Genomic DNA, 23,264 nt, shown 5'->3' with positions numbered 1-23,264 from the left:
AGAAGGCACAAGCTACAAAATTCAATCAGAACACATGGGAGAAAGGGGCTTTTGTTTTTTTGTTTTTTTATTTGTTTTTTCAATGCTTACATTACTCAGTTAAACAAACAAACCAACCTGACTTAGTTTTGCTCAAACTTACCAAAATATTTACCCTTGGGTTGAGACCAATATGGAAAATTTCAGTCCAGAAAACTTTGAGAAAGATATTCATAATTGGGAAATGTAGTGGTGATGGTGCTTGCTGTTTGTTTTTGTTTGTATTACCATAAAGCATAGAAGTCCTAGTCATGGATCAAGACCGCATTATTCTACGTGCTCTGAAAATACAGCAGAAACACAAGCTGCCCCAAAGAGGTGCACATGCTTTATAATAGGTTTCTCTAGCTTATTTTTGAAGAGGTCATGTGAGACAGTATCACAAGCCTTTCTAAAGTCAAGATGTCATTATTATCCTGTCAGAAGACTATTAGGTTGGTTTGACATGATTTGTTCTTGACAAATCCATGTTGACTGTTACTTATTACCTTATTTTGTTCTAGGTGCTTACAAATTGATTGTTTGATTATTTGCTCCATTGTCTTTCTGGACAACCAAGTTAAGCTGACTGGTCTATAATTCCCTGGGTTGTCCTTATTCCCCTTTTTATAGATACTGTATTTGCCCTTTTCCAGTCCTCTGATATCTCTCCTCTCTTCCACGAATTCTCAGAGATGATAACTAATGGCTGAGAGATCTCTTCAGACAATTCCTAAGTATTCTAGGATGTATTACCTCAGGCCCAGCCGACTTGAAGACATCTAACTTGTCTAAGCCCTGGGCTACACTGCAAACTTACGTTGATATAACTGTGTTGCTCAGGGGCGTGGAAAATCCACTAAGCGCTACAACCCCCTCCTGTCCCCTGACTGCCCCGACCCCTGTCCACATCCTGACAAGCCCCCTGGGACTCCCACGCCCTATCCAACCTCCCCATCCCCTGGCCGCCCCCCCCCCCCCCGAACCTCCACCCCATCCAACCGCCCCCTCCTCCCTGTCCCCTGACTGCCCCCCAGAACTCCCTGCCCCTTATCCAACCCCCCTCTCCCCGCCCCCTTACTATGCTGCTCAGAGCGGTGGGACTAGCTTATTAGAAAGCCTGGGAGGTGGGTGGGTGCAAGCTGCTCTGTCTGGCAGGAGCGGCGCACCAGAGTGCTCCCCGCGTGGCGGCGTGGCTGTGGGGGAGGGGCTGGCGGTAGCCTCCCTGGCCAGGAGCTATGGGGCCAGGCAGGACAGTTCCGCGGGCCGTAGTTTGCCCACCTCTGTTCTAAAGCGTCTGTTTCTCCTTAACAAATGCAGGTAACTCCCATGGCATTAATGGAGTTGAGGGAAGAACAGATCCCTTTCAATACAGTATACAAAATCTTTTTGTTAAATTAGATCATAGAGGACAGTGAATGAATTTGGGCCAGATTCCGATTTCAGTTTCACCAGTGTAAATTCTGAGTAATAAAGTGGACATACTTTGTAATAAAGTGGACATACTGAGTAATAAAGTGGACAGCAATTTGTGTTCAGAGAAGTGTTGTTTGCTTGACTATATGACATACTGTATTTTAGCTCGATATTAAGCTGCATCTGCCAGTGGCACTGCGTCTGTTCTCAATAGCAAAGAGCAGCAATTGGTAAAAAATCACTTGTGCAAGTAGAAATGTAAGTTTTTAATGAAGTAGATCTTAATTTTTTAAGCAGCAGAAACCTTGCTTCACGAGAGTATTGTATGCTACGCCTATTCCATGGAAACAGAATACTTGGAAGCTTCTGACTTTTTTATTGAGTAATAATATAATTCAAGACTTTGTTTTCTGCCTTGGCTCTTTAGTATGTATCTAAAACTATGTGCACACTTTTATTATAGTTTCACTACTTCATGGTGCACATTGTACTTAAGGTTGAGTCCCAGTTTTTATTTTACTCTACCCCTTGGTGTAGACATGCCCTTACTTTTCAGGACTTTCTCAAACTTCTGAAATTTTCTGTACTTCATCTTTGATTCAAGTTACTAGATAATAGAAATCCATTCTTCAGGTGGCATTTGTTTATCTGTAGCAATTTTCTTGGCTAAAATCTGATAAACAGAGCTAGTTAATTTCTTGGAGGTCTAATCTAACAGAAGAAATTAGTAATATAGTTTGTCAAAATTGTTATGTAGATCTTTTGACTTCTGAAGAAAGTTCAAAATAGGATTTAAAAAAAATTTTTTTTGCCTTAGTGGCTGATAATGAATGAGTACACCAGATTTCAATGAGACCATGGAATGAATTGCCACCCATCCATTACAACTGTTGGTTTTATACGAAATAGATTAGCACAGAGACCTCTGGATAGTTTGTATTTCATTGTATAGTCTGGTAGAGATGCTCACCTTACCGTAACAAATGAGTCTTGCACAAGGGGAATTTCCTCACAAGTTAATGTATATATTATATATAGATATATATTTATTATAGTTTTAGTAAATCTAGATTCAAACAAAGCTTCAGGATGCTATCTCTTGTATCTGTTGGGCACTGAGCAGACTTTTGGGCAATGAGTTAATAAATAATGAAGTGTTCACCAAAATCAGTCTTGTTTCTGGAGATTCTTTGGTTAGTTTAGCCCCTGCCAGCTTCAAGAAATTGAGTCAAATTATTGCTCTAAATTACCTGTGTAAGTCTGAAGTAATGCCAGTGTAACAGAGAACAAAGTTTGGGCTTGTTTCTATAATCTTTCCTTGTGTGTTAGGCCCAATTCACTATTGCCCTACGTTTTGTGTAGTCACTTATGCACATGCAAAGTGGGTGTAAATCATTACCTACATAAGGTGAAAGGCAAAGCTGGATTTTGAAATGTGTAAGAGCATTTGTAGCTCCCATTAATTTTAATGGCAGCTGTGAATGCTCAAGCACTTCTGAATATGCATCTCTACTTCTGATTGAACACTCAGTCTGTGCTTCCACCTTGATAAACCCTTTTTTTTGGTATTCAGCTAGGATGTTGCTTGTCTGTTAAACTGAGATCTATAATCACTCTGAAGTTCTACAACTGATGATTTGTGCCAGGTCTCTACAGTGTCTGCTTAAGCCTTAGTACACAGGTGGAATACACTGGAACTGTTTTGCTGCTGTTTGAGGACAAATACAAATACAAAGGCTGTTCAAACTACTGACTTAGGAGTCAATATGTTCCATACCACTGGTAGTGTCTGGGGAGCTGGTGGTACAGGTAAATGTCATCTTGAGAAAGCTGTTGTCCAATACAGTGTCCTGATGGGTTCATATGGTAAAAGCACTTTTCATCATGTATAAATAGAATATTGCATTGAACATGTAAAGTTAATGATTAAACTGATACTTAGATTCCTGTTAATGGGGACCTTAATGGGACCAATGCCCCTGGCTAAGGATTGTGTTCCATTCCATAAAGTTTACAATATTTGGAGCAGTTTTGAGGATGGCTTTTCTGCTGTTGAATATGCAACAAAACACTATGGAAAACTGTGCATGTTGCTGAAAACAAGATGTTTCTGGATTCAGCTTTTGCTGTGTTTTGGATGCTGTTAAAAAGTATTTTAGGAAAGAAACTGCTTAAGTGACATAAATTTAGTTTGAAATCTAATGTTAATACATACATTTAGCTATAGAGTTTTCCATTGTAAATAAGATGTGCTTCAATATATTCTTTTTATTTTAACAGCAGAAAAGAACCTTGTGAATTCAAACACCAAAGGCCGGGAAGGAAGATTCCTAAATATATCCCACCTTCACTTCCCACTAATAAGAAATGGTTTGGGACACCTATTGAAGAGATGAGGAGAATGCCTGTGTGTGGGGCTCGTCTTCCTCATTTGAGACCATCAACCAATCACACAGTGACCATCAGAGTATGATAATTCAAAATATTATTTGAAAACACAACCTTCTTATTAAATTGATGGCATAAGACTGATATCCTGCCATTTATCAGTTTTGCAGCTTTACCTGGTTGTGGAAACTTTTGACTTCTCATGGAAAGCTAGCTAGAGTATCTAATATGCTTAAAGATGCCTTGCCTTCTGTGATACAGAGGTCTTACAGTTTGGTTGAGTAGGGCTGCAGAAACATGATTAAGATTTTGACTCTGGCCCTTATGGGACAAACTTTTATTTTAGATAGGTTTGTGCCTCCCCATTTGACTTCCCGGTTCTGGGAACTGCAGGATGTATATCTGTATCCAGAATTGGTCAATGTTTTCCCTTTTCAAAATTTCTCCATTTTGGATTCAAGGTATAAAAGTGAACGAGTGAAGAGGAGTATAAAGGAATCTTAGCCTTGCATCCAATACTAACCTAGCACATATATGTGTGTGTCTGTCTCTGTCTCTCTCTTTGAAATAATGTACAGTTAAATAATTGTTAAAGTGAAATATATGATAAACTGGCAGGATGTCACAAAGCACAGGTAAAGAAAATCGCATTCATTCTCAATAAATTGACATTTATTTGACTTACATGTTGCTTAAAAGGCATGTGGTCTATAAGGTGTTCAACTGTTAATGCAATGTTATAAATAGAATTTACTATCAGAAAAGTCAGGAATTTTAAATATATATCCCACTGTATCCACAACTAGTTATCACCATGTGCAATAATAGAGTGTGTTGTCCATACACATAATTGGCTACATTTAGAACCATAATGTGTGACTTTTCTGTATATAAATTTCTAGCCATATTGGCTTAGAATAGCTTTCAGTATTTTTTATTTTTAGAGGGGAAAAACCCTAGCAGGTGATCAGACATTGGAATGATTGCATATATTACATTTATTTCAAAGTGCACTAAAATGATCACACTTTTTTATAGAATGTTAGGCTAGAAGGAACCATTATGATTGTATAGTCTGACCTCCTGCATAACACAGGCCATAGAAGCTCACCCAGTAATATCACACTGAGAATTACAAATGTGCTATGTCTGGAGTTTTTAAAATACATCCATGTTTGAGTTATTAGAAAGCAGAACAGCATATAATACATTTTGTAAAAGCATGAAAAAATAATTTTCTGCATTCTGATGGCTCAAAAGAGGCCAAACTAAATTGTACAATTTTTTTTAATCCACTTTTGGGCTGTGTATAAAAATGAATAGCTTTTCACCTGTAAAAGGTGTGTGCTTTCCCTGTGTGACCGTTGTGGCCAGATACGTGCAGGAGATACACCTGGCCGCAATGTTTCCAACTGTATCTATTAGTAAATCCACTCTAAAGAATCCAGGCAAGGGTAAGCTGAAACAACATATATATATCCCCTTTAATAAGGTCTTAGGGAAGGAGCAGTTGTAACAGCAGTTCATAGGCCCTTACCAGATGACCCTGTTTCAGAATTTCCAAACTAAAAGTCCACAAAGAAATCCTCTAGCTGGGTTAGGCTAGCCCTCTGGAGCGTGAGGGAGAGACTACTGTCCTTTGCAGCCTGGAGGGCTTCTAGACCCATTCCTCCTGCTCAGTTTCCTGTTCCTGTTTAAATTACCAAGCCCTAAGTTGGGCAGGGGGCCTCCTTTATTACACCCAGGCTGTCTTGGTTGTAGGCTCAAGCCTGCCTCTTAAAAGGGGAAGTATGCTCCTCCAACCCAAAAAGAAATAATTTTAGAAAATGTTATGTAAATACCTGAAAATGATCAATTTGTAATGAAAGTGTCTTCACCAAAATGATTGTTTTCTTACTATAATATCCTAGTGTCTTAGACTGAAAACAAGTGTAACCCACACCAGCACAGTGTGGCTTTTTGTCCCCTTCTGGTGGCTAGACTGCATACAGAAGTTTGAGTCTACTACTGCTGACCTATTTGACCAGGTGCTTTAGCTCAAGCAGTAGCTGCACTCTGTTTTAGATCCAGAGGTCCTGGGTTCAATCCTCACAGAAAGCCCAGGCAGGAGCAGTGTTACACAAACATGTGTGTCTGAGGCCATGTCTACACTACTGCTGGATTGATGCACCGCTAGTTGATTTAACGGGTCTAGTGAAGGACCTGCTAAATTGACGGCAGAGCACTTTCCAATCGACCCTGGTACTCCACTAAGAACAAGAAGAGCAAGGTAAGTTGATGGAAGAGTGTCTCCCATCGACCCAGCACGGTGTAGACACCGCAGTAAGTCGACCTAAGCTATGTCAACTCCAGCTATGTTATTCACTAGCTGGAGTTGTGTAACTTAGATTGACTTACAGCGGTAGCGTACACGTAACCAGAGTTATGTCTAAGACTATATAATATGGGTCAATGCCTGCTCTTAGATGTTGGGTATAGTTGCTGTTAAACTTGATGGAACGTGTGGAAAAGGATTTGTGGCCAAAATTTGGCTGTGTACTCACTTTTCATGAGGATTTCTGTTTCTTATTGTTTAGATAGCTTTCACAAGCACTTTGCATAGCATGAATTTTCTTTCTATTCTTTGTTGCAGGTAGATCTATTGAGGGAAGAAGAGGTGCCCAAACCTTTTCCAACTCATTATAAAGATTTGTGGGATAATAAACATGTTAAAATGCCTTGTTCAGAACAAAACTTATACCCTGTAGAGGATGAGGTAAGATTAAAAAAAAATTTCCTTACAAATATGAATGAAAGTTTGGGCAATAAAACTGAGACGGATATGGTAAGGAGTTGTGACCCTGCCTTCTACTACAGTTGTAGATGTTCAGTTTGCCATACTGAACCAGAACACTGGTCTATCTGGTCTGGTAGCTAAGCTTCAGACAGAAGAAGAGAACTCTTCTGCCAGCCGATAATTCATTTAGCCATCTGTGTGATGAATAGTATACATGGTAGGGAAAAAGGCTGAGGGGCAGGTTGAGCATGGAAAAAAGGAGAGCCTTCCCCACCCCCGATCCTATTGGGGATGACCATTCACCTTGCAGAATGAGATTGGTTCGGTTATAGTTTGTCACTCAGTGTGCATGTGTTCATAGTTTTCAAGTGTATCTTCTTTATTATGTTACTGGTTAAACCACAAATGGCCTAGTCTTGCTAGGTTAAAGATTTTTTGATACGAGTATCCTGTTACCACTTGGGAGACTTGTGATTGAGAGATCCCTTAGTTATAGGTTAACAAATTTTTGGAGATGGACCTGTGTGGAGACCAAATTATATTGCCTCTTGACAGCTGTCACACATGTCTATAACCTAAAGGCTTTTTGACTTTCTCCGCTGTGGTATTTTTGCTGCAGCTGAAAAATTAATAACTAATGAATTGGTGCTTCATAGGAAAAGGATTCATGAAAACCCTATGGCACCACTTAGACAAGACCATTAGCATGACTCTGAAGAGGTAAACTGTCTTGCCCAGCCCCCTCATACCAGCCTCATGAAAATTGCCTGTGTTTACACAGAGTAAGCATTGGAGTTTTTCCAAGTATCTTTTTCTCTCTTTAGGCATATGGCCTTAATTTAAGTATGTGGAAGAACGAGACAGACTTTCTGTACCTTAATCCCCCTATCTATACTAGAAAAAATGACTGCTTTTGAAGTATGAATTGTTGAATTAATATTCTGAGTGTGAAAGGAGATTTTGGGGGATTTTATAACTCTAGCCATATTATGTCATAATCAAATATCCACTTTATCCTTACTGCTGAAACTTTTGTTCAAGTCTTGGTCATATCGCTTACCTTGCTAATTATAACCCTCCCATTTCTCACCTCCGTTTCCAGATGGTCCAGATCTTCGCTAGCAATTTCGTCTCCTACTGCTTTGATGATACCACCTTTCCTTGCCTAGTATAATGAGCATAGAATACCTCTGATTTTTGTGAATTGTATTGGCTTTCCTTCTGATTCTGGGTGTGATTGATGGTGGTGTTTGTAATCTGTAAAGCCCTACGTCATTTGGGACTTGGCTCGTTTAGGGACTTGCTCTTTGCCACTTTACCATTTTGGTAGTTGAGAGGATATATGAGGCACTTTTGCCTACGGTTCATGGATGTGCGACCTTTGGGTCTAGAGGCAGACTGTTTCTGGTGGAGGGTCTTCAGCTATTAAGCTCACTTCTTCCAACAGTGGTCTCCTTTAATAATGTTTTGGTCAACCATTTCCTGCATTAAGGTCCATTAATGCATTATTTATGGCTGAGGGGGTAGTATAGAAAAGACTAACAGTGTGGTCAGTATGAAGGAGAGCACTTTATATATTGTTTAACAAATGTCCCAATTTAAAAAAAAAAAAAAAATTTAAAGCAAAATGCAGTGTGATTTGAGACATTAATTAGGAAATTACACAAGTGCTCAAAGCATAGTTCTTTCTAAAAGTAGGCAAATAGAGAACCCCTTTTCCTTTTCTCCCCTCTACAGTTATACTGTGGTATACTGTCAATAACACTGAATATTTTACTGCTATGTGCTTTTTGGCTTGGGTGGTCAAATACAATTTTATTAGCTGAAGTGTTTGCTTTGCTTTGTTCATGTTTTTTATTTTATTTTTTAAAGAATGGTGATAGGACTGCTGGAAGCCGATGGGAGCTAATCCAGACTGCACTACTTAACAAGTTCACCAGCTCACATGATTTGAAGGTAAGGCGGCAATCTAAAATAAAGTCAATGGTCCTATATCTGTCTAGGAGTGCCTTTGCCAATCCTAGTTTTTTTTTCTTTTTTTCTCTGCTGATGAATGGACCCACATAAACAACTGAAGAAAGTGACCATACAGGGAAATGTGAAACTCATTCTGCAAAATGTGCTGTCAAATGCACAAAGTAAAGATACTGGAAAAAGAGATATTTTTTCTCTAATCACTGTTCCCTTAGGTGTGTTTGATAACATTAGTTTAAAGAAACATAGCAGGCAGGAATGTGATTTTTTTTTTTTTAAATGATGGTATCCCTTTATGTAGTGTAGTAGCAGAGCTATTTTCCTCACTGCCTGGTTAAACACAATAAATGCCTAACAGCATTATCCTTAAGTCACGTTTTGTTTTTTGTTTGTTTTTTCTTTTTAAAGGAACTGTTGATTTAGCAATTTAAAAAGAAACCAATCCTACCTGCTCATGGGTTTGAAATTTGAATACAGAATCTTAACCTACCATCTAATTGTTTTAATAGGCTAGACCATTTAAATATGGAAGAAAGCTGGAAAAAATAGAATTTAGGTCAGATTTAGCTTGTGTGTGTGCACCTTCCTTCATTTTCTGGTTAGTTTTGTATGAGATAGGTCCAAAACACATCAGGCAGTTTCTCTTTTTAATGTTATTTGTATTTATTTAAATCATAAAGACGCTAGTTCAAGTCTCTAGATGCCATAACACAATAAAATGCCAGCAGCGTTAAATAATCATTTCAACATGTCATCAGCTACCTACAAAAATTCCTTTCTTCCCCTTCATTGTTGTAGGAAGCACATCTTCAGCCCTCTCCAAAACTCCATTCAACAGAGGACACATGCAGAGTACCAAGATGGTCCCCAGATTTGGGCTATTTTGGACCAAGCAAAGAGCAGATTCCACTCTAAGTCCTCACTGAGCACCATGGCATTTTTAACACTCTGAACTGCTTTTCACTCAAAAGTAGCAGGTCTTGTGTACCAGTTTTCAGATGTAAATGGAGATACTGAAAATGAGCAAGAGACATAAGTGGTATTCTTCTAAATTCTCATAAATATTTTCTCTAGTGCCTTTTCCTCAGCAAGCTGCACTGTAACTTCTCCAAACATACCTCCTTGCACATTTGCTTCTCAAGCCCTTGTTTGGAGATTTTTCCAGTAACAGTACTCGTTCAGCCTTCATGTGCGCCATATGCCTCCTTGTGCTGGACATTGAAGCCATAGATGGATGCTTGGGAAAACCGCCCTCATTTCCTTTTTTACCGCCTTGGCCTCAGATGGAGCTCTAGCATGCACTCCTTGAGCATGCCTCAGTTATTTCAAATTATATTTATAGCTTAAGTTTTGTGAGCGTAGGTCGTTGTTAGTAGTAGTTAGTTACTTAGTGAGTGTTAGTAGTGAGAGGATTGGTTTTTTTCCCCCCCCTCTTCTCTTTTTCCTTGGGGAGCCTTGTCTTTCTGGCAGGACATGCCTGGCTCTCCAGGCTTCAAATGTTGCCTTTCCTTCTGAGAGGCTATACCTGTGAGCAATAGCCACTCTAAGTGTATCCATTGTTTGGGGCGGTGCAATTTCTGCCTATTCCTCAAGTTGAGGACAAGGAAGAACAAGAAGGTTAAGCTCAGACTGTTAATGTTTGAGTGCTCACTTCAGTGTCTGAGTCAGGTCAGGAGATTTCTTCTCCCCCCCCGTCCCCTCCCCTCCACCTTGGCACAGGCTCCCCTTAAGAAGTGAATGTTGTTGGAGGCTTCTGAAAGGGCTCCTAAAAAAGGAGCGTGGACTCTCATCTGAAAGAGCCCGCTCCAGAAAAGCCCAGTCCCCTTTGAAGAGCTACAGTCTCCAATGCCTTGACCTCTTGGCTTGGTACCATTGAGTAGAAGGACTCCTCATCTGGTACTGGTGGAGCCAGAAAGCCCTGGAGCTCGAGGGAGAGACATGGCTCTGACAGGGAGAAGAAGGGAAAGCATAAACACCGTTGTCCGGTACTGTCAGTTCCAGGTCCATGTCGGCACCTACCCATTTGGCACCCTCGGTACCGAGGAAGCAATGGTGCCAGACTCCATTAGTGTCTACGCTGGTATGCCTGCCATCGGTGATACCGTCAGCTTTGGCTACCATGTCCATAGCTACCACATTGGTACAGCTTCCCTACTCCGTACCTCAAGAGTTCAGATATGTGAGGGACTTGTCCATAACTAGGGCCCTACCAAATTTACGACCATGAAAAACGCATCATGGACCGTGAAATCTGGTCTCCTGCCATGGTCTCCGGCCTTTTGTGTGCTTTTACCTTCTATGATACAGATTTCATGTGGGAGACCAGGGTTTCTCAAATTGGGGGTCCTGACCCAAAAGAAAGTTGCAGGGGGGTCGCAAGGTTATTTTAGGGGGGTCATGCTTTTGCCATCCTTGCTTCTGCGCCGCTGCCTTCAGATCTGGGTGACCGGAGAGTGGCGGCTGCCGACTGAGGGCCCAGCTCTGCAGGCAGCAGCACAGGAGTAAGTGTGGCAATGCCATGCCAGCCTTACTTCTGCGCTGCTGATGGCGGCGGCTCTGCTTTCAAAGCTAGGCTCCCGGCCAGCAGCTGCTGCTCTCCAGCTGCCCAGCTCTGAAGGCAGTGCTGCCACCTGCAGAAGTGGGGAAGTAAGGGTAGCAGTACCCCCCCCAACCCCCTAGCAACCCCCCCCCCAACTCCTTTTTGGTTCAGGATCCCTACAATTACAACACTGTGAAATTTCAGATTTAAATAGCTGAAATTGTGAAATTTATGATTTTTAAAATCCTATGACCATGAAATTGACCAAAATGGACTGTGAATTTGGTAGGGCCCTATCCATAACATATGAGCCGGAATCCCAGTTCCTCGTCAGCACTGAGTGTCTCTCAGTACTGAGACCTCAGTCTCCAGACTGCTGTAGTCCCCCTGTACCTCAGGGTTCTCCATCCTTTTCTATGTCCTCCATCGGACAGCGTTGAGGAGGATGAAGGGGTCTTCTATTTGAGTCCAGGGTTCCCCAACATAGCCTGTCAGGAACCCATTCTTTGACAGTCATAGGGAAGAGTGTAACCATCATCAAAGGTGGTGGAACTAACCCTATATGCCACCCCCATTCCTGTATCGGCCCCTTCAATGGGCATACTAGGATCCCTGGGTTGCTTACTGACAGCAATTCTCTAGACACGAGAGTAGGGTTGTTCAGTCCTCTCCTCCTCAACCAGCTACCCCATACCCTCCTCACCCCAGGAAGAGACACTTTTTAGGAACAGGAGCCCAGGGCAGATGAAGAAATCACCCTCAAACACCAATTTCATCCTCTTCTCCAGGCGAAGCAGTTTTGCCTCCACCATCTTCCAGGGCCAGTGATTTTCAGCAATTTGAAGACCTCATAAAGAGGGTAGCTGACACTCTTCAAATTCCACTTGAAGAGGTCGGGGATTCACAACACGCATAAGCTGTTAGATATTCTACTGTCAACAACACCCTCCAGGTGGCATTATCTATCAGTGAGGCACTCCTGGATCCCGCCAAGACTGTATGGCAAACATCTTCTACTATTCCACCCATGTGTAAAAGGGCAGACAAAAAATATTATATTTCCCCTAAGGACTCTGATTTCTTGTTCTCCCACCCTCCACTGAACTCCCTAGTAGTGGATGCAGTAAACAAGTAGGGCAGGCAGCACTTCTCCATTTCTGTTCCACATGACAAGGACCACAAGAGACTTGATCTTTTTGGACAGAAGTCCTATTCATCAGCAATCCTGCAGTTCAGGATCATGAACTATCAGGCAATCCATTTCAGAAACTATAATAAATTGATGGCTTTTATTGAACACCTGGGATAGGAACATGGGGAGCAATTCCAGTCCATTTCAAAGGGGCAATTATTGGCCAGGACTGTTCTTCAAACATCCTTAGTTGCTGTGGACACTGCTGCCAGGTCCATCTCCATGGTGGTAGTTATGCGCAGGGCATGATGGCTCCAGCTCTTGGGATTTCCAAGAGAAGTACTGAAAACTGTTGAGGCCCTCCCTTTCAGTGGTTGTAGGCTTTTCTTGGGGACAACAGATGAGTCTTTGCATACACTGAAGGACTCTGGAGCTACTTTATATTCCCTGGGCATATATACACCTACTAATAAGAGACAGTTTAGTAGGTCACAAGCTGCCTGGAGATCACGTCCTGATCAGTTCTCTGGATTCCATAGGTCCACTGAACGCCTCAGGAAAAGACATAAGTTTCAGAGAAAAAGGACAGCCCACCTGCCCTCCATGACGACTCAACCATCTCCTAAGCAGTGGTTTTGAGAGGCTGGTTGAGAGTTGGGATCCTCCTGCATCTCTGGTTTTACAGCTGCAACTGTTTGCCCTCCACCCTCTCTTTGGGGACTGCCTTTCTGATTTCCAGCATGCCTGGAGGTGCATTACTACAGACAAGTGGGTTATAGAGGTTACAACATCACGCTATATCATCCATTGTATGTCACTACCTCCTTTCAATTCCCCTTCCCCATTCCTCTTTAGGGACCCCTTTCATGAGGTTGTATTAAGATGGAAGGTGAACTCCTCTTTTAGAAGCAACAGAGCCAGTCCTTGCCCCTCAGAGGGGCAAGAGGTTTTACTCAAAGTATTTCCTCATATGAAAGAAGGATGGAGGGCGGAGACTGATCTTTGCTCTAAGAGTTCTGAACAAGTTTGTAAAGCCTCAGAAGTTCAGGATGGCGATTCTGGCAGCTATAATTACTTCACAGAGAAGGGGGATTGGTTTTCAGCTCTCGACCTACAAGATGCCTATTTCCATATAATGATACACCCTTCGCACAGGAAATATTTATGATTCACTGTAGACCAGGATCATTTCCAGAGTACTTCCCTTCAGTATCTCCTCTGCCCCAAGGCTGTTCTGCAAGGTCGTGGTGGTAGTGGCTGTTTACCTCTGACAGGAGCCAATCCTGGTCTTCCAAGGGCCATTCCTATGAAACAGTGCTGTCTTCCAGCCACCTGGCCCTTGCTCTGTTTTCAAGGTTGGCTCAGAATGACATATTCTCCAGTCAGAAACACCTTGGACAGACAGGTGACTGTTCCTCTATAAGTGAGGAACTCCCTGGATTGGTGGAAAGATCAATTCAACATCTTCATGGACATTCTCTTCTGTCGCCCAATTACATCACTGACTTTAACGACCAATGCATCGCTATTGGGATGGGGAACTCATCTCAATGCTCTCATGCCTCAGGGCAAATGGACAGCTCAGAAAACCAATCTCCACATCAATCTGTTGGAGCTCAGGGCTGTCAGGAATTCCTGCTTCTATTTCTATTTCACAAGAATTGAGGCTGCTGGAAAGGCTTTAAACCTTTTTTAAAAACAATTAAAAAAAAAGCCTCTATGCCCTGTGATGACTAAAGAAAATGCTCAATTTTTATATGTTTCATGAATGACATAGCAACTATGAAATTATTTTTTTGTCAACAATTCCTAGCGTGTGTTTTGAGGCTGACTAATTTCTTGAAGCAGTGTAAAATTGATATTTTAGAAATGTTGTTCTTTGTTTAAAATAAACGAAAACAAAAAGTGAGTTTAAATTAGACAAAAAGAAATCATAAAGTCAAATACACACGCACAAAGAGTAAATTAAGAACTAAGTCAGTTTTTCTTGGAATTATTTTTGGTAAGATTATGTTTAGGCCTGGTCCTTGTTTCTCTGTTTTTAATTGTTCTGCTTAACCTTGATATGCTTTTGATTCTCCAGTGCCCTACACATGCAAAAGCTCCTGACAACTACAAGGGGAGTTTTTTGTCTATATAAAGCCTTCAGGTGAGGCCCCAAGATAGCAAGTTTGTTGTGGGTTAAGATACTTTTCTGCCAGTAGATGGTGCTATTTCTTCGAAAAGATAAACTTCAGTGAATTGTCATATGCCAACCAAGAATCTGTATTTATTATTCCAGTATGTGTGTTTTTTTCCCCATAGGAGGCTATATTGAGATATAATGTTGCTTATGCCAAGAAGTGGGACTTTACTGCTCTTACTGACTTCTGTGATAAGGTAAAGCAAGTTTACTTCAAAACTGAAAATGTAAAAGATAATTCAATGAATTCTGGCTATATTTACTATATATCTTGTGTTACTTTTTTTTCATTTTCCCTTCTAACAAGAGTCACGAGCTGCACATTTCTATAACTGGCCCAAATGTAATACTTTGGTTAGTGCATACAAGGCATTTGCTTCATTTTAGATTTTGCATGACTAGCTCAGAAGTTTTAGAGCATTCCTGAACCGTTTGCTTCCAGGAAAAAATCTGTGATCATCCTGCTATGCTGCCAGATTTGTTAGTAAACTCTATTGTGTTTTTATAAAGAAACATTATATTAAAAAGAAACTTATTTTTATGTTTCTCCCCAGTTTCATTCCCTGACACAGAGACTGGTTGTAAGTCTAGCAGTATATTTTTCTTTTAAGGGACGGGAGGTCTTGATTTCAAACTTTAGACAAACCCTCGTGAAGATGGGGCAATTGCTCTATCTTCAAACTTTCCCCCTGGCAAGAGGATGGTGGAAGAGAGCTACAGGTGACAGATGCTAGTAACATTGCTTAATGCACTTCTGCAAAGTGCTCAGATGCCATGTTGATGAAGGCAGTACAAGAACTTAAATAGACTACAAAGAAAGGGTTTGTATCTTGAGTTTAAGAGCTCCAAAAAAGACACAGATTCTGAGTTGGAAGGAGAGAAAGAAATGTATTTAGAAAATACACAAGACTGCCTTTGTTTTGGTGATAAAAATTATGGATGGGTCTCCATCCGGGGGCTTCTCTAGTAGGTAATTCAGGTATGGTTGAAATTGAATTTGATTTGTATTGAATGTTTTATAAAGGAGAATTTTTAATATGGTATGAACTTGTTGGGAAGTTTTTTGGTAGTCCATTACAAAGATATGCCAGAAAATTTGAAATATGCCTGCTTTACTATAAAATGTAGAAGAAAATGTATTTTCTTTTGTTGACCAATTTGTACAGAAGCAAAAATTTCATAGGAGAAACAATAAGTATCCAAAAGTAGCTGTGCATTTAAACAATTGGTGTTTAGTAATTTTCTTCATAATTCATGTATTTGCCTTTTTGTAAGTTCATACAGTACGTACGTGTAAAAACGTTTGGTCAACTTGATCTATGTGGGAAAGCAGGCTGTTCTTTGCAATACCTCTCTTATGCTCATAGGGACAGCTGGATTGGAGTGGGATTTGGTTCTGGGACAACATGGCGGTGACACTGCTGCAGAAGGGCAGCTGTAAAAACTGCTTATGGGTTCATAGGGAGCCCTCCTTGTCAAGATTGTCTTGAAGAGGTGCTGAATCAGTCTGTCTTCAGGCCTCTCTGGAGCTGCCCCCTCCTAGTCCTAGTTCATCTTCTTTTGGGGCTGCATTGGCTACCTTTCATGCCACTAGCTTAGCAGTGGTTGTGGGTATTTTTTTGCATCCTTGCTCCTGGTGTGCTTTCCACCACTCAGGGCTTGCAACCTTGGCTGCACCACCAGAAATTAATCTGGTCTGTTGAAGATGCTCCCTATAATATTGTCAAACAATATAATATTTCAAAAAATATAACAACTTATAAAAAAGGGGTGGGAAAACCCCTGTCATGGGACGACCCTGCTGGGGTACCCTCCAGCAGCAGGTTGTGGCAAAACAGGCCTACTGGCCTTAATTTCCCTCCTTTAGAGTCACCTGCAACTCTGTACTAGCTTTCTTTACTCACTAATATCCTCATTGGGGCCAGTTTATTACCAAATCTAGTGCAATTTAGTCCATAACAGAAGGCTTAAAACATCATGTATTACTTGCCCACAGTGTATGTAGTTCTTTAAAAATTCCATTACTTCTAGTCCATTAATTTGGGACATACCACACTCTAGTGTATTCTACCACACCTGGGTTTTTCATTAGTCTTCTACTGACCTTCTGCCAGGACAGCTATCCCTGACCTTCCAGCAGGGATGCAACCCTGTTCTTCCCAGTGGAGAACACACATCCCTCTTCCCCCTACAACGCTTCTCTGCTGGAAGTTCATCCTCATCCAGGAAGCAGTCCATGACTTCCCCTGCTCCATTAACCTCTCATTTCAGACAGGCCATCAAGTAAGCTCCTCTGCTGCTTATTTCCCATCAGCCCTTTCTGGCCCTCAACTCCAGCTTGAGAGTCAGCCGGCAGCTCCCTCTGCTCTGTTTCTTGTCTTCATCCCTCTCCAGCCCTTTGGCCCTGGACCTTGGGGAGGTCAGCTGGCAAACCCTTCTGCTGCTTTCTTGCATTCGTCCCTTTCTGGCGGTGGCTCTCCCACTTTAAAGTCAGTAGGCAACTTCCTTTCCTGCTCTCAGCCATTAGCCCTGGCTCTCTATCCTAAGTGGTCAGTCATCAAATCACTCTTACGTCTCTCCTGTCAGCCTTGCCCCAGTAACCTATAGCTTCCTTCAGGGAATTCCTACAGTCTCCTGGTCTCTGGCATCTCTCAGCTGCCCTTTTTCTGACTGACTCCTTCACTGTCTTTGTCTCTACCCAAATATATGGCCCACGTGCCTTGCTTTAAGCTCAGCTGGGGTCAACTGACCAGTCACAGATGACCTGGCCTCTTCCCTTTAAAGGACCAATATCCCCCTGTTTCAATCCCCAATGTTTTTTTATCAAAAGTACTATTGAAGAATACACTCGAATGTTTGAAACTGATACTGCACAGCTACAAATGTTTCTGAGCTTGTCATAATGCATGCAAGTGATGCTGTGGGAGTTCAAAAACTGTGGATGATCAGACTGGGAGATCATCAGCCAGAGGCAGTAAGTAATATCAGCTGGTACTGGAGAAGATAGGAACAATAGGGAAATAAACTACAGTGGGCATTAATCCATCCAAAGGTGGGAAGGCAGTTTCTGTCACACAGTAACAGTGATTTATTTGTGAGATTCCCAGAGAAATTGAGAAAAGCTGTACCAAAGTCTGAGCTGCAGACCAGGCTTGAATAGTGTGTGTTGGTATACTAAACAAAGAATAATGAAAATCACATAAATTGTACAAAAAGGGAATAAATCCATCCCCCGGTTCAGAAATTAAATGTCTAGAGCTATAGCACAGGAAAATTTCCCTCTCCAAATTTTCTAACTTCCCCATTACTCTCATAACTAAATCACTTCATGGAAATGCATGTATTCATTCATGTTAAAAAGTTGAATTCCCCAAAAAACTATCAAAGTCGTAGGTGAGTGAGGTAGTATATTTTACTGGACCAACTTCTTGTGGTTAAAGATTCAAGCTTTTGATCTTACAAGTCTGAAGAAGAGCTCCGAGTAAGCTCAAAAGCGTGTCTCTTTCACTATGAGAGGTTTGTCCAGTAAATTATATTACGTCATCCATCTAATATCCGGGGAACAAAACAGCTACAACAACACTGCAAACAAAAAAAACTATATATTTTAGATCGAGAAATTATTTTAAATCAGTTTTGGACTGAGGAACATGAAAACTTTGAAAGGTTCCATAAATTATCAAAACCTCTTCTTTTGCTTACTTTGCAGTACCAGAGCACATGAGCTATTGAATGAAAAGCTGAGCTTCTGTGGGCACTCAGTGGAGATGGTTGCAGATTGACCTAAACATGCCAGCTGGAGTGAAGTGCAGAGTTTGAACCTATTGACTTTGGGAGCTAGCACTTACAGTTTTACTGATTACTGATGCTTTCTCCTATTTACTAAGTCCGTTTGAGAGGGTGGGATGAAAGCAAAACTAGCTGTAGTAGTAAAAGTCCAGGGGGTGGCAAGTCACTTGACTAAGAGGAAATAATTTGCTGAATATGGGTCAAAATTAGTACAAAAAAGTATAAAATTGTGATTTTGTTGTTAGAGCTGGAGACTAAGACAAGAACCTTTGTTTTCATTCACAGCCACTGCTTACTTTCTGTGGTTTTTTTAACTAAGTCCTGTACAGTCTGATTTTCAGAAGAGCTGAGCCTCCACAATTCTAACTGCATTCCACTATTGTCCTCTGGATAGCCCTGTCTGCTGTAATGGCACACTGGGGCCCGTTTGTATCTGGGTGTAACTTTTAGGCCATATCTGTATATAATAAATATTTAACAATGTTATTCCAAAGAATGTTGGCATTGCAATCTCCTGATGCATCTTCTGTGTGCTCAATGCTCCTCACCCACTAGTTTGTTTCATGCTATCCTATTAGCAAATTCTTGTCTTGTGGATCTGCTTGTGATTTTCTTAATTGTTATATAGTCAAAATACAGGGTCATTCTTTAAATTTTTAAATGTAAAATTCAAATTAATTGTAACAGCAATACTTATTAAGATAGGTATTAAACCTTTGGGTGAGTGTTTTAAATATTAAAGCTCCTTTGGCTTTTTAAACCGGTTTAGAAACAGATTCCTGTACGCAACCCAGTGTCTCTATCATTCTCATGTGGGAAAGTTTCAAAGTTCTAGTTTGCCAAAGGTGCTGCTAATTCCAAAGGCTGAGTGATGTAAGGAGGGCAAGATCAAAAGGGACTTCCCCTGTTGGCTGTCAGAATGATAATGCACAGGTGGTCCATTGACATTGTATAATTCTGTCAGCTCAACCTGTATACAGCTAGTTAACTTTTGAAGGTCATTTGTTTCAGTTAAGTAACAGTAAAAGATGGGGATGATGGTTACTTTGTAGAAAAGTGCATGGGGGTACAATATACAGCCTGAAATGTGTTTAAGAGATCAGATCGATGTGGCTTGGTGATGCCCTCATAAAAAATACCCAAGTATTTTTGAATTGACTATTCTTGGTCTCTTACCTGATTATAGGGCTAAATTACACAGTCTGGTTGTGGGCCTTGGGCAGGAGCAAGAGCTTACGATTTTGGTGGCCCTAAGCAGATGGATATAATTCTGCTAGATATGCGGGTGCTTTCATTGAGAATATATAAAATACATTTTATAACAATGGTAAGGTTGCAAAGTCAAGCACTTGAAAGTTAAGAAATGGCAGAACTTGGTTCCTTGTGCAATCTTAAATTGGCCCCATTGTGTGTATTCGTTTTCATAGTCTGGACCAACGTCATATTGAAAGTCTGACAGAAGTAGCAAAGTCCCAGCTCAGCTGTGTCCCAGTCCAGTGCCTTAAACACAAGAGAACATCTTTTTTCTCTACTTGAAACTTTCTGCCTCATTCATTGTCCATTCTGTGCACTGAATGACTTAGGGGCCCTGTAAAACAAATTATAATTTGAGTTTATAATACATACATACATACAATCGAGGTAGTTTAAGTTTGCACAGGAAACCTCAATTCTTGGATTTCGGCCATTGACAACTGATGTCTTAAAAGGCATGAAATATTGTTGTTTAGCCTGGCATTGCTAAACATATTTTGCTGGTTAGTAAGGTTGAATGCAGAGAGAAATTTTTTTTTAAATGTTTCAAACTAGGGAATATGGTGGATTTTATTTTATTTTTTTTTATTGAATCCATCTTTGGCAGAGTAGTGTCTCTTCTGCCGTATCCACCTAATCTTAATCCCTTTTCTTTTTTGAATTTCTAGTATTCTTTTGCTCACATCTGTTCGGATGGAAGGATTTTTCTTAAAAGGTGTTAAAGAATATTACTAAGTATTCATTTTTTTTAAAGCAAAAAAGTTGAGATGATAGTTTTTGGATGTAGGAATACATGTTTACCTGGACTAGATATTGCAGTTAACTCTCATACTTCCTCAGTTATACTTGTGGGATTTGACTTAGAGTATAATTTAAATTCTTCAAGATAGGGAGTGTCTTATACTCTAAACATTTGTTACACAGTTGTAAAATCAATTAAAAAAAAAAGTATCTACATTATTTAAAAATCCTGGCAAACAGCGCAAAGGGAACTTGCTTAAATGCAGGAAAAACAAGGAAATTTGTAGGAAGTAAGCCTCCTATAAGTAGAACAAGTGGCATGCAGTTAGGTAACTCCCAAAGTTACCTCCTTAGAGACATAAATCAGTCTTGAGGATGTAAAATAGCTATTTTATTCTACATAAGCAGCAGTTTTCTTTGTGGTTCATTGTGGCTTTTATGTCAACGGAGCTGTTTTGTATCCCGGTCTGTGGTGTAGGATCAGTATAGTAGGCTTATTAGCTGATCCTGATAGCCAGTTTAATATTATAAATACAGATGTCTTTTAGGGAGGAGTGGGTGAATTTAAGAAATAAAAATACTGCCCTCCAGCCTTCCAAGCCCTGTAAAGTGCTATAGTTTGAAATCTTCAGCAGTTTCATATGTCATTAGAAAGTGAAAAGGGATTTGAGGGAGGAAGTATTTATCTAGATAAAACAATAACTGTGTGTTTGTAATGGATTTAGTCATATTTCTATCAGAATAAGGTAAAGGTGAACATATTAACTGCAATTTATCATTCTATCTGTGATTAGAAAATTGAAAATGGTGCTGAGCTGAAGTGGCAATATTTAGTGTTTTTTGCATTTTAAGTGCTATGTTGGTCTTCCTCTCTGCCAGCTGCTGAAAACAGCAGAAGCTAACATGCTTTGTTTTATGGCTCTCCTGTTAGCGTTCCACTAAATTAAATCCAAAACACTTGCCTAATAACTTATATTCTCAATGAATCAATATTCTTAATGTGGCAATTTTTCACAGGAATATGTGACGATACATTACAGAATGAAGGTCTCCTGTGCTAATGCATTCAGGGTGCTTTTGGAAGCGTGTGTTTTAAGACATTCCTCTTGATTTTACCACTTATTGTATGCCTAGTACATTTGAAAGTGAAATTTACATTGTTGAAATAATGCTCTGCATCAGACAGCTTCTAAAAAACAGTTAACCTGAATTAACATCGTCTGATTCCAAATAGAGGATTTTCTTCCTCACAGCGTTCCTGGATTTAACTTATTTGGATTTCTAAGAAAAAATGTAGTGTGTTTTGGATTTATCTTTAAAACCTTTGAAACAAATCTTGAGCATAACACACTTTTCCTAATCCATGTATTGGATTCTTTTTGGGAGGCTGCAGTTCTAAAATAAATTTTTGTGGTTTTGAGGTGAGGGAAAGTAGAACCCATGTTAAACCCTGTTGGTCTGGGGAGAAAGTGCTATGGTAGGAATTATTTTTCCTCTACGTCCTGACTGATCCACAAGGGATACTCCTGTCTAATGCAATTATTTGTTGTATCACACAGCTAAAAGGAGCAGTAGAGTGAGGGACAATGCAAGGTAGAAAGCAAGTCATAAATAGTGAAATACTGAAGGTGAAATTACAATGATTTTTTACTCTTATGTTTTTTGTAAGAAGTCAAAAATGCTTTTGAGAGGCACAGCACTAATTGCACAAGTAAGCATGAAAGGCTGAAATACTAACATCAGAAGTTATGTAGATTTGTTTCTTTTAAATTATGTTGGACTGAATCATAAAACATCTGTTATGTTATGGCTGGCATTATATGACCATCTGGAAAAGTGTGTAGATAAGATGTTTTTCCAACCCATCAAGAATAAAGGTGCCTTCATTTTTGCACTTTATTTTCAGATTATTTTATAAAAGCCATGGCTAATTAATTTTGAAAGACGCACGAAGAGGCTTCTGTGGTATGAATTCCTGAATATTTCTAGCTTATTTATTCCTTTTAATGGCAGATTACTTACAGAGTAAGAGTTAACACTTAATTACAATTTGTAGCTCTACGTAAAGCTCTGAGAAACACTGATTTGATAGCAGAAACAAAAATACATTTGCATATGCATATACTTTTGCACATATCTCTTGACAGTGAGTAGGAATACCAAGGGGAACAATGTATTGTTGAATTCACCTATGTGCACTGGAAGGAAATACTTAGTGCTGCCTTTCGTATGTCACTGGGGGATCCGATGTTTATTTTCCCCAGGTAAATCCATTGGGACATGTTTCCTTATTATCTGTTTTTGTTTTGTTGGGTGTTTTAGGTCAGGCTAATTATTTTATTTTTTTCTTTTAATAAACTGTACATCACATATGATTTTTTGTATGTTTTTAATGCAATCATTTAACAGGACCTAGGTCAGGGGTGGGAAAAGTTTTTGGCCTGAGGGCCACATCTAGGAATAGAAATTGTGTGGTGGGCCTGAATACTCTCAAAATTGGGGTTGGAGTGCGGGAGGGGATGAGGGCTCTGGTTGGGGGTGCAGGCTCTGGGGTGGGGCTGGGAATGAGGAGTTTTGGGTGTAGGAGGGTGCTCTGGGATGGGACCAAGGGGTTTGGCGGGTGAGAGGGGGATCAGGGCAGGTGGTTGGAGCACGGGGGAAGGCTCAGGGGTGCAGGCTCCGGGTGGCGCTTACCTCAAGCGGCTCCTGGAAGCAGCAGCATGTCCCTTCTCCAGCTCCTACGTGGAGACGTGGCCAGGAGGCTCTGCACGCTACCCCATCTGCAGGCGCAGCCCTTTGCAGCTCCCATTGGCCGCGGTTCCTGGCTAATGGGTGCTGCAGGGGTGGTGGTTGGGGCGGGGGCAGCATCCAGAGTGGAGCCCCCTGGCTGCCCCTACGCGTAGGAGCTGGAGTGGGCAATGCCGCTGCTTCCGGGAGCCACATGGAGCAGCCTCCAACCCTGGTCCTCGGCAGGAGAGGGGCAAGCACCAGACCCCGCTCCCCAGTGGGAGCTCAAGGGCTGGATTAAAACGTCTGGCGAGCCGGATGTGGCCTG

The 23,264-nt window shown here is 40.8% G+C and overlaps 1 protein-coding gene across 9 annotated transcripts in view; it reads left to right on the top strand.

Annotated features, from left to right (window-relative positions):
• The window catches only part of PARG (poly(ADP-ribose) glycohydrolase), a 128,738-nt gene that overhangs the window by 9,393 nt on the left and 96,081 nt on the right, over positions 1 to 23,264 (top strand). For 7 of the 9 annotated variants that reach the window (XR_007357751.2, XR_007357754.2, XM_048858637.2 and 4 more), the window contains 4 exons: positions 3,715 to 3,901; positions 6,455 to 6,577; positions 8,471 to 8,554; positions 14,548 to 14,622. Coding sequence is in view for 7 of the 9 variants with exons in the window: in XM_048858637.2 (XP_048714594.2) it covers positions 3,715 to 3,901; positions 6,455 to 6,577; positions 8,471 to 8,554; positions 14,548 to 14,622 (469 nt within the window). In the remaining 2 variants the exon portion in view is untranslated. The remainder of the gene's footprint in view (positions 1 to 3,714; positions 3,902 to 6,454; positions 6,578 to 8,470; positions 8,555 to 14,547; positions 14,623 to 23,264) is intronic. The other 2 variants (XM_048858636.2, XM_048858633.2) reach the window with 1 other exon arrangement.

Source organism: Caretta caretta, chromosome 7, assembly GCF_965140235.1.
Source record: "Caretta caretta isolate rCarCar2 chromosome 7, rCarCar1.hap1, whole genome shotgun sequence".
Classification (NCBI taxonomy): Eukaryota; Metazoa; Chordata; order Testudines; family Cheloniidae; genus Caretta; species Caretta caretta.
This window is presented reverse-complemented; position numbering and strand designations above follow the sequence as displayed.